Raw genomic sequence first — 12056 nt, 5'->3', positions numbered from 1 at the left:
TTACTACTGGAGCTTTATTGATTCTCCGTTACTCTGCCCATAAAGACATGAACGAGTTAAATGCGCGTCAAAATGATCAGTGGCGTCATTGGGAATTTGAATTAACTCATTATCGCGCTAATTTGACAGCCCTACAGTTAATACAAATTTATTACTCTCAATGGTATTTCAGTGATGCCTTTTCAATGCCACTTTTTAACATTTTATGCTTTATTCAACTTTTTTCATTTTTTCCTACTTTTTCCAAGTTCCAGCTGTTTTCAGCTTTTATTAAACTTTCTTAACTCTTCCACTGAAGTTTTTTTCCAACCTTTACAATGTTTTTTGCAGCTCTTACTACGTTTACATGCAGTCAATATTCAGGTTAAGGTTGATATTCCGGTTTCTGAAATATTTGTAATAACGAGTTTACATGCTTAAACATTAACTCCAGTTTGCATGATCAGTGTGATCAATCAGGATATCCCCAGCCAGACAGCAGCACACAGACAACGTCATGAGTGCATTTGTACTTCATGCCACTGTTTGCATGTTCAAAATTATTTTTACACAGACGAAGAAGGGCCCCTGAAGTGCAGGCTCTCTCTGCATGTTGTCAGAAAAATAGCACCCGGCAAGACATGCGCCAGAAAGAAGTTGTAATGTTCAATGATGTGATGCACTTTGTTCAGTTCTTCTCTTTTAAAGAAAAAAAATCGTTTCCGCACATTTTATTTTCTTAGTAGCAGTTAAACTGTATCACAAGTAGTTCCTGTACTCAAACGACCAAGATTCCTTGTGGATTGAACATGCGCAGAACAGTATTTAATGTCCTTTTCGACCGGAATTTTCTGATGCGCGTTTATATGACCAGAAATTCAGGTTAGAAAATGAGTAACCCAGGGGTAGTATTCGGGTTTTTAAAAACTGGAATATGAGCATAGTCGGGTTTTTGCAGGTGTTTACATGGCTGTGCACAACCGTGTTATTGCGAATATTCCGGTTAAGAAAGGGTTACTGCCTGCATGTGAACGTAGCCTCTGCCACAGGGCTAAAAGTAAAATTTTATTTGGAATTTTCTAGTTTAGTTTAAAATGTGGTCAGATGTGTCCCAGACCAGCTTGGGAAATAGTTTAATTGAAAGCACTTTGCTGCCCATTTACAGTTGTTCTTTGGATTTTGCCAGATGTGATCTGATCACACATATTAAGACCAGGTGTAAACAGGCCCTTCGATGGCAAAAACATGTGCAGCTTGCTGAAGGTGTCTGTTTGTTCTTAAAGGTGGAGGACTTGAAGACTGAAGATGATTCAAAAACCTGTGAGGGAGCATCGAGCGTACCTGCAGTGACATCGGGAACTGAAGCTCCTGAAACACTGAAAGAAGACCTGAATCCTCATGTTGACCTGAAGCCTCATGACTTAAATCCTCATGTCAACATAAAACATAATGATGACCTGAAGCCTCATGACTTAAATCCTCATGTCAACATAAAACATCATGATGACCTGAAGCCTCATGACTTAAATCCTCATGTTGAACTGAAGCCTCATGATGACCCGAAGCTTCATGATGACTTAAATCCTCATGTCAACAAAAGTCCTCATGATGACCTGAAGCCTCATGACTTAAATCCTCATGTTGAACTGAAACCTCATGATGACCTGAAGTCTCATGTCGACACAAGTCCTCATGATGACCTGAAGCCTCATGACTTAAATCCTCATGTTGAACTGGAGCGTCATGAGCTGAAGCGTCATGATGAGCTGAAGCCTCATGTCGACGTGAATCCTCATGTTGACATAAAACCTCATGACTTAAATCCTCATGTCGACATAAAACCTCATGACTTAAATCCTCATGTTGAACTGGAGCGTCATGAGCTGAAGCGTCATGATGAGCTGAAGCCTCATGTCGACGTGAATCCTCATGTTGACATAAAACCTCATGACTTAAATCCTCATGTCGACATAAAACCTCATGACTTAAATCCTCATGTTGAACTGGAGCGTCATGAGCTGAAGCGTCATGATGAGCTGAAGCCTCATGTCGACGTGAATCCTCATGTTGACATGAAACCTCATGACTCAAATCCTCATGTCGACATAAAACCTCATGACTTAAATCCTCATGTTGACGTAAATCATGTCGACATAAAACCTCATGACTTAAATCCTCATGTCGACATAAGTCCTCATGTTGAACTGAAGCCTCATGATGACCTCAAGCCTGATGACATAAATCCTTCTCATGTTGACTTAAAGTCTCAAGATGACCTGAAGCCTCATGTTGAAATAAGTCCTCATGTTGAACTGAAGCCTCATGTTGACTTAAATCCTCATCTCGACATAAAGCCTCATGATGACTTCAAGCCTCATGATCTGAAGCCTCATGACAACAGTTCTGAAAAAAACTTGGTTAGTGTTTCAGAAAAATGCCCTCAAGCTAATTCTACTCCAAACACAAACATTGAGTCATCAGGAACTGAAGTCACTCTTGAAACAGATGAAAAGGTGACATTGAGCTCCGTCTGCTCTGCAACTTCCTCTCAATGTACGGCTACCACTGATGAAGTGACTGGCGTCACCCCCACCTCAGGTGCAGCGACTTTTCAGACAGAACTAGTCAAAACATCTGCGTTGATGTGCGCACCACTGGCATGCAAAACCAAAGCTGCATCTGATGCAAAATATGAACTTCAGAATGTGGAACCGACGTCTCCAGTGGAATCTGCAGTGGTGCATAAAGCTGCAAACATGAAAATGGCTGAAAATACTGTTAAATACCCCAAAACTGCACCGGCAACCGTAAGCACGTGTCACATGTTGACAAAATCTGTGGCCTCAACCAAGAAGCCGACACCAGCAATGAAAAACGGAAAGCCAGGAAAAGAAATGGTTTTTTCACCACACATTCATGACGGTACACAGTTTGCTGTTCCCCAAAGGACTGCAGTGAAGTCCGACAGGCCCGAGTCCAAGAGGAAACCAGCGGAGCTGCCGCTCACTACGGCAAAGAAGACAAAGTCAGTTCATGGAACTGTCAAAATTGGTGGGTTTCATTTTAATGTTGCAAGAAAGATCTGAATTTGTATTAATCTGATCTTGAATAGATGTGTGTATTTTTTTCTCTTCACAGGCACCGATCAGCTGATTATTTTGATGTGCTCAAAGGAAAAAAAGCAGCAGGTCTACTGTCAGCTGTGTTCAGTCAAGTTGCAGTCCTCGGATCACCTTCGTGAGATCAGTCACCAGTATAACTACGTGGTGCGTGCACGATAAGATTTGGAATAAAATCAAGGGTTACACAGCTACATTTCACTGTTGAATTTTAATTTTATTTTACTAGAAAATGAAAATCCCTGGATACACTGCAAAGCCTTTTGAGGATGCACAGAAGTTTCAGGAGACACTGACCTTGTTGGAGAAGGAAAAGGGACAGAGTCAGGTATTCTGCACATATGGTTTAAACTCCTAAGTGACAAAACCCTCAGTGACTTGAGATTTAACTTTCTTTCAAGTTTAATTCTCTATTTGTGCTCAAAATTAAGACCTGAATACACACAATACACTGAATACGTCACAATACCGATAAGATATTGGGGTCCACCCCTTGAACCCAGAGAAAAGCCTGCAGATCTTTGATATATTTATGCACAATATATTTTGCAACAGTAAAATATATGGGAATCCATATGAACTGTCAGTGAGACTATTTGTGATTTATGTTGTTCCAGATACTTGAAGTCACCTTTGACGTGTATGAGGAGATGAATCGCCTTCCAGTAAATACAGGTAAAGAAATCATTTTCTAGAAGTGAAGTAAAAAAATAACTGAAGTGAAAAGTATGCATATGTGTTTCAATTGCCTTTTATTCTATATATCAACATCAAACCAAATGTTTTCTCTTGATTTTTCTTGCTGGTATAAGCATGCTATAAAGAGATAAATTTCTGTTCTGGAGAAAGTCTAGTTCACTCCACAAAAATGTTACGTTTGAACAGAGCTCATGTCTGTCTGATTTATTGTTACTGAAAATTGTCATTTATTTTTTTCAAGGTCAAATATTTTTACAAGTTTTTGCAAACATCCCACAAATAGAAAAACCAATAGGACTAAAAGCAGAACAAAACAAAAAGGAAAAGAAGGCTTAGGCAGTTGGATTTTAACACACACAGTAACAGAAGAAGGAAAGGATAACAAGTGTGGGCTAAACCACAGCACCATCTGATTGGTTACACTCAGAGTCGGCAGGCGTAACAGCCAATCGGCACAGTGCCTGCAGAGCCATAGATATGTGTATAGAGGAGAGAAGCAAAGAAGCTTTGTTAGGAGACAAATCTCTTCTCATCAGAGCTTATTTCACTGACTGGTAGCTTCAGAATCAAATACTTTATTGATCCCTAAAGGGAAATTCCTTAGTCATGTAAGGATTCTTTCTGCTTTCCACATGGACGTGATGCTGTAAAACACATTATGAAAAATGTCCTGCTAGCTTTATGCTAACTTGTATGGGAAATCCCATTGACATGCTAACAGTTAGCAGAATATTCACGGAACTTGTTGGAACAAATTGAACTGAGAAACGTTTCACTTGCTAAATACAAAACACAAATGGTAATTATTTCTTTACTAAAAGGCATATATTTCTCTCAGTAAAGAATGAACAACAATGGAAAAACCCTGAAAACTCTGTAATTAGCCTACAAAACATAAATTCAGACAGCATTATCTACAGTTATCAGTGTACTTCTTTTGTTGTGAAAACATCATTTAAACTGTAGTAAATGGAAGAACTAAAATCCCTCCTTCAGCTGTTTCAAAAATCAGTTTGATCTTTATTTTTTGTCTCTTAAAATTATGTCTGGTACGGTCGCTCAAAATAATATGCAGAGATATGTCTCTTTTTGTTTTGATTTGATTTCAGCATATTAGGCCCAGTTGAATGTACATTTAGACTGATGTTGACTTGTGTTGGTTTGCTTGTGCCTTAGTTGGTTGTTTGCACCTCCGCTTGTATTTCTTATCTTTTTGCTTGTGTTCTCTTTTCTTGCTGCTCAATGGCGGCACATTTATCCTCCACCGCCTCCATTTTGTCACTAGTGAGGTCACACGACGCCCGTGATCTGTAAGAGTGGCCTGGACACAGTCCAGCTTCACCTCCAATGATGATATGGTGGTCTTGAATTCGGCAGAGAGAGCCTTTCTAATGCTCCTTGAGTAGCTTTGTGAGGGCCACCATGTCATCAGTGGAGGCCAGAGCGGGTGGATCGGTCTTCTTTGTAGTTGTTTTCACTGCTATTTCAATATTTTGGACGGCAAGCACTGTTGTGAAGATAGACTGTTCTCAACTTAATGAAAAGAGAAAAGAAGGCATCAAAGTAAAGTTTAACACTAAATATAGCGGGAGCTGAGGGAGGAATGTCGACTCCATCTTCGATCCGAAAGTCCCTCCTGAAAATTGTAATTATTTTCAAAGCTGCATTTCTGCTTGTTTCTCTTGTTTCAGTGTTGCAAAGACTGAAAGAAATGCTGAGTCAGAGAAGCTGGAAGGGGTCCTCTTCGCCCACAGCCAACAGTGTGGCAGCTTTGCGAAAGAAAGCCATCATTGGCAGTCCATGTGAAGTGACAAGCTCAGATGATGGTAAATTCAAGTGTCCTTGTGGGGGGCAGCTGAGAATTTTCCCACCTTCATTTGGTTTTGCTTGCTTTCACATTGCACTTTAGAGAGCACACCATATGCCTGGACAATGTCATTCATTTACGAAAACTGCTCGTTTGAGGGTGCTGTAGCCCAAAATGAACACTGACCCAGAGCGGCAGTGAACCCTGATGAAGAACAAACCCGGCTCATTTGATCGGTCCTGACCAGATGTGTAAGGCCCGCCCCAGTAGCCGGCCAACAGCTAGCCACAGACCACTGTGATGTATAGTCTTCTGACCATCTATCAATAAGCGCCTGCAGTCCTTCACCTTTACATGAACAGTTTGACAGATGACCTTTATCCCTCAGAAATCAAATTATATTTGAGAAGAAAAATCAACATCTGCCTTGTTCATCAATATTGATAAACAGCACAAGCTGAAACATAAACTCATGTCGAATGATATATAATTTAGAACAGTTTTATAGTTGAAATTCCACCATTTGTTATTTTACTATTCACTTCAACAGTCAAAGTGTAAGCTGCATCTTAACACAAAAAGCTGTGTAGGGAAAGTTTCAATATAATTGCAGAATTAGAAACATGGTTAAAGAATGAGGATATGAAGGAATTCCAGATAGATGGATTTGAGTTGTACTACATAAATAGAACTAATGAAAAGGGGGACAGGTAGCTCTGTACGTCCACTGAAGTTTGAAATGTAAGGTAGCTAGCAGCATGACGTCATTGAAATAGTCACAGGAGAAAATATTCATGGACAGTCTCAAAATGCTCTGGTCAACTGTTGGCTATAGAACACCAGGGTCATGCGTAGAGACTTTGATCTTAAAAATCAGTATGATGTTGAGTACACAAAGGAGAAAAAAGTTTAGATAGATACAAAATGCTCTGAAAGGCCTTCAAAGAAGACCTAAAGAAACAAACCTGAGATAAATTGTATGTTCAAGACATAAGTACAATCTTTGACACATTCAGTGACATAAATAAATCTGTATTTAAAAAAAAAAAAAAAAAACAAAAAAAACTGAAAACTTAAAACTTTGCCCAGAAAGTTACATTGACAAGCCCAGGATTACTAAAGGGCTACTGAATGCCAGTATATAGAAAAATTACTCATCCAGATGCTTCTTAAAATTAAGGGGAAAAGAATCAGAAAACAAGGTCATTGCTCTCTGCCTGAGTGGGTGGGGTCGGCTCTTGGGCCATGGATGCTCTGCTCTGCCCGCTCTGGGCGTCCGGTGCCAGGTGGGGTTGGTGCCTGCAGGTCTCGGTCCCAGGGCCTTTGGTTGCTAGCGGGGTCCCGTTTGGGGGCCTTCCTCTGCCCCCTCCTGCACCGGTGCATTAACATCTGCCCTGGGGGGTTGGCTGGGATCTGGGCTCTGGGGTGGCCGCCGATTATCTGGGCCCTGAGGACCTCTCTGGCCTGCTTCTGGTCTTCTCAGAGGTAATTTATGCATGATCACTGTCACATTTGCATGATCACGCTGATCTTTAATCACTCCTCATATTCTGCACGTGGACTCAGTCACCTTGTTGTCTTGTTGTGGGTCAGACTAATGGCTCTGTGTTAGGTCTCTCCTGATGCCCTTGTGTAATTTGATACCTGGATCCTCAGCTTGCATGTCCCAGATAACTACAAGCTATGTTCTCTGACAAACGTCCATAGGAGGCCCCCTGTCATATCTTTAAGCTTATAAGCTCCTCTTGGAAGAGCAAATCTGTCAGGCACATTACAGCAGCAAGACCTCCATTCTGCTGCTTCGATGCTGGACAGGGCGGGTTAAAAAAAAAGGCATAAAAGAAGTATAAGAAACATGAAAATAAATTGGTCTGGATAAAGTAAAATAAGGAATACTAAAGTCATCTACTTAACCGAAATAGAAACAAGGTGACATAATGAATAATAGTTTCATAAAAAGTTAGTCAAAATGACTCTGCCAAATTATTTTGTCAATAATTATTCTGACATTTGTGATAAAGCAAAGATAGTTATTGAAGCTAAGAGATATTTGTAGATGTCGGCCCAAGTCTTTCAGCAAGTTGAACAATCACCAAAATTGTGGTATTACATCAACTAAAGGACTTGTTGGATGACAAATCCCTTTACATGTTAAATAACTCTCTGATTGTTCCATACATACCTGTCGTGGAATTCTTGATGAGCTTAAAGTCCTGGGCCAGATGCCGGTGTGGAATTCTTCATGAGCTTTTAGCACCAAACATACAATTCTTCAGGTGACAAGGGCCATTGTCACCTGAAGCCTGAGCCATTGTTAATTCAGTGACATCTCCCACTACACCTACTATGTTGAAGTTTGGGGAAATGCTAAAAAAAAGAGGGATAATCTGTGGCAAAAAATGCAGATCCAACAAACCAATTATTCTACCAGTTAAAAATATTGAAATTTCAATAAATTAAAATATGTTATGTATAATGCTCAGAAAAAGAAAAAAAAACAACTTTAATCAGCCATATTCAGAACAGATTTCCAAAAAGAGGAAGTAATGATAGAAAGGAACAGAGATCTTGACAAAACCAACATTTAGAACCAAAGTGAGGGAACATTGCATTTCAGTCAAAGGGTTCAGTAATGGAACAATCTCGATAAGGAACCAAAATAATGCAAGTCACACACCAGATTAAAAAAAAACAAAAAAAAACTGAAGTCCAGCTTACTAAAGTACAAAGAATCACCATGATATGAGATGAAACTGTTAGTGGCCGTTCAGGCTGCTCAGACTTTTAATTTTTTTTCTTCCCAAACCTGTAGGAGTCACTCTAGTAAAAAATGCCCTCAAGCCTGGAGTCGGCGACCCTGAATCCACATCAACGCCTTCCAAAACTGCTGCCGCATCTGAGAAGATTCCTGTTGGCAGCCAACAGCGGCCGTCGGAGGCTCCAGAATCACAGGACACACTCAAAACACCCCAAGATGCTCAGAAGTTTTCACACGTAACGTTCTTGGGTCGAGACCCACGTGTCGAACCTGCTACTGATAAGGACATGCACAGTCAGTCAAGGTCGTCCTACCAAAAAGATCAAGCAGCAAAATGTCATTCAAGACCTGGGAGAAAGAGATCGTCACAGGAACTGTCAACAATTTCAGTCGGTCGGTAATATGTGTGTGTTTGTGTTCACGTTTGTCCGCTTTGTCCTTAAAAATGCTGAGTTCTTTGTCGTTTTCCACAGGAGAGAGGATTGAAGGTGTCAGTCATTTGTCTACGTATGTGAAAGTAAAACAATTGAGTATCATAGGTGAGTGTTTATAATGGCAAATCTTAATTTTAAGTATTGGAAAAAACACCGTCCGTGTGTTAAAGCTGGCGTGTTTCTGTTAGGCCAGGGCGCTGTGTGGGAGTGTCAGGGGACCTCCCAGACGCCGTTCTTCTTATGCGAGAGCTGCGAACTGAGGCTTCTTTCCACAGACATCTGCAAACACATGATCAGCAAGGATCACATGTTCAAATATGTGGTGGGTGTCCTCGCTGAGTGATGATTCTTTTTTTTTCTTTTTTCTTTTTTTTTTTTCAAATATTTCATAAAATGGAAGTTTAGCAAGTGTTAATCAAGCTTGAGTATATTGTGGTGCATTTTCTTCCAGGAAAAATATCAGTCAGAGTTGCTGTATTTCTGGAGGAACGAGCAGCTTGACGAGGAGGGAAAACTGGAATTTTTAGAGGAAGAGAAACTGGAACTTTTCGATTTCATCACCTCACAGCTGCTGGAGCGTGAAAAAAGTATAGACGCAAAGGTAGTTTTTTATATCTGTTAGTGAAGGCAGTCCAATTGTTGTATTTTTAAGTGCTTGTATTTTTGCTTGATGAATTTGTCATCACACCAATAATATACTATATAGGACTGGTTGGTGTGTGTGTGTGTGTGTGTGTGTGTGTGTGTGTGTGTGTGTGTGTGTGTGTGTGTGTGTGTGTGTGTGTGTGTGTGTGTGTGTGTGTGTGTGTGTGTGTGTGTGTGTGTGTGTGTGTGTGTGTGTGTGTGTGTGTGTGTGTGTGGGTGTGTGTGTGTGGGTGTGTGTGGGGGTGTGGGTGTGTGGGTGTGTGGGTGTGGGTGGGTGTTGGTGTGTTCTTGTATTTCTATCCTTGTCGGGGCCAAATGTCCCCACAAGGATAGCAAAACGTGGAACGACGTGCCTTGTGGGGACCTTTTTCCGGTCCTAAGTAGGAGAAACAGTGTTTTCTTGACCATGTTGTTGTTACTGAAAAAAGTAAAAGTGCAAAAACATTTCTTTAGGGTTAGGCTTTATTGTGGTGAGGGTTAGGGTCAGGGTTAGGGGCTAGACATGAATGGGAGTCAATGGACGGTCCCCACAAGGATAGAAATACAAGACTGAGCGCGTGTGTGTGTGTGTGATGTCATTGTGAACCTGTTGGTGTTTTCCATTTCCTAGATTGTACTGCTGGGCTCAGAGTTGTATGAACGGCTTCAGAAAGCTCAATTCCATGACGGTATGTTATACACAATCAACAATTGTCCACAGTTCATGTCCATATCAGTTATATAGTAACTAGTGTAAACTGACCTGTGATATTTGTTTTTTGGGGTTTTTTTAAGCTTTAAAAGTGGTGCAAAGCATCAGTGAAAGGAAACTTAAAGCCGCCTGGCCACCCGTCTGTCCTCCACCGCAGAAAAGTAAGTTTCCACCCACTCGGTTCAGTCACAGCCTGGCTCTGCTGCCTTCAGCTGAAACAATGTGAGTAGAAAGGCAGGGCACGCAGCTGGCGTCCCGGCAAAGTTTGAATCCGTCTCCTCCCACGGAGATGTGGTGAGGTTCAACACCCACCTGAGTTCCCACTGGTTCAAGCCAATCAGAGGGTGCAGTTTTCTCTCTGTGGCATAAAATAACCAGACATCAGGGATATTTGAATATAGAGACCAGAAGAGGTGTGAATAACTGGTCGTCCTCTGGCTGATTTTCTGTCACAGTCTCCAAACTCCTGACATTGTTGACCCCTGATGATCTGTCTTAGTAATCGTTAACTGTCACAGACTGGACTTTCTATAAACATGCTTTAACAGCATCCCACAGAGGACGTAAGGAGCGAAAGAACTCAATTTCAGCGTATCGGCTTAGAATGAATGTGACAAGTGAAATGATGCGCCATTGAACACTATTTGAATACATTTTCTCAGTTGTATTAGAACTGCATGGATGCATCGCAGGCTTTAACAATGGGTTCCCTGATTTAGCATGCAGAATAGATAAAATGCTCCAATAGTCAAAATCTTAAAAGAAATGTTGGTGTTTTTAGTGACATGAAGAGCAAACAGTTTTTTTTTTTTTTAATGAAGGAAAGGTGCTGTATAACACAGATTTTGAGACATTTGTGAACAATATTTGAGAGAAATAGACCTTTTGTGTACATAGAAGAAGTCTTAGGTCTTTCAGTTTTGCTCATGGAAACAAAAACAAAAGTGCTGCATTTTCATTTTTGTTCAGTGTGTCTCAATATATCCAAACACTCCTGTTAAGACAGGCTTCACAGTTGGTGCCCAACATACTTATTATGACTGATAAAACCCATTTTCAATTATCCCTTGGGAATGTATTGATGAAAATCAGAATACAACAACAAAATCTTTGTTCCCATTTTCAAATGTTACTGGACAAATAGTTATGAAACTAGACTGAATAAAGTTATTGAAAATTCAGGGATTTTTTTTTTCCATTGTAATTAAATGTATTCACAAAGTGACTAGTTTGACAAACTGTCCGGTTCAAAGACACTTCAAACACTAAATAATCCAAACAGTGAACACACGGAGACTAGAATTAGACTTTGGCTGCTTCTGCAGAAGGGGGAGGGTACAATGTTCGCTCACAGCACGCTGTGGCGACTCACAGACTGTCCCCAACCCCTTCTGATGTCTTCAGCTTTTATTGAGTTGGGAGAGCAAGCATAGCGTGGGCGTGTCTGCTCACAGACATTTCCTGATATGCTAACAGTAAAAACAAATATTCAGCAACACCTAAGAGTCTGAGCTGTCGGGCTCACATCCTCTTGAACTTAGGCTCACATCTGTTTGCACCTCAAAGGTGGGTTCCGCTTCTTCTGATAAGTCGGACTTATTTCTGCGAACAGATGTCTAGACAACATATATTCTGAGAACTGAGTATGGCGAGGCTTTTCACGCGCTGTGCAGGCTTTCTGCACAGTTTCAAAACATCATTTATGCAAGCAAGTTAATCAATACTTTACAGACCCTTCTTGCAAACATTCTTTCTTCATTGTTACAAGAGGAGGGAAATGTAAGATAATTGCTTCAATGCTTTTGCAAAGTGCTTGTGTGAGTTAATGTTTACACTTTTTGGACAGATCAGAGACGATGCTGTTCCAACATATGCCCCCTCAATGATGTTACATCACATGTGCCAACGTTAAAATCCATGCTTC

General features: G+C 40.7%; 1 protein-coding gene across 4 annotated transcripts in view; it reads left to right on the top strand.

Moving 5' to 3' along the window:
* The window catches only part of LOC115409219 (uncharacterized), a 38958-nt gene that overhangs the window by 24883 nt on the left and 2019 nt on the right, over nucleotides 1-12056 (top strand). For 3 of the 4 annotated variants that reach the window (XM_030120283.1, XM_030120282.1, XM_030120284.1), the window contains 11 exons: nucleotides 1263-3030; nucleotides 3118-3245; nucleotides 3328-3426; nucleotides 3716-3773; nucleotides 5489-5623; nucleotides 8417-8755; nucleotides 8836-8901; nucleotides 8985-9118; nucleotides 9248-9397; nucleotides 10052-10109; nucleotides 10216-10293. In XM_030120283.1, the coding sequence (XP_029976143.1) occupies nucleotides 1263-3030; nucleotides 3118-3245; nucleotides 3328-3426; nucleotides 3716-3773; nucleotides 5489-5623; nucleotides 8417-8755; nucleotides 8836-8901; nucleotides 8985-9118; nucleotides 9248-9397; nucleotides 10052-10109; nucleotides 10216-10293 (3013 nt within the window). The remainder of the gene's footprint in view (nucleotides 1-1262; nucleotides 3031-3117; nucleotides 3246-3327; nucleotides 3427-3715; nucleotides 3774-5488; nucleotides 5624-8416; nucleotides 8756-8835; nucleotides 8902-8984; nucleotides 9119-9247; nucleotides 9398-10051; nucleotides 10110-10215; nucleotides 10294-12056) is intronic. The other variant, XR_003933917.1, reaches the window with a different exon arrangement.

Source organism: Salarias fasciatus, chromosome 22 (genome assembly GCF_902148845.1).
Source record: "Salarias fasciatus chromosome 22, fSalaFa1.1, whole genome shotgun sequence".
In the NCBI taxonomy this organism is placed as follows: domain Eukaryota; kingdom Metazoa; phylum Chordata; class Actinopteri; order Blenniiformes; family Blenniidae; genus Salarias; species Salarias fasciatus.
Note: the sequence above shows the minus strand (reverse complement) of the source record. Positions and strands in the feature narration are given on the sequence as shown.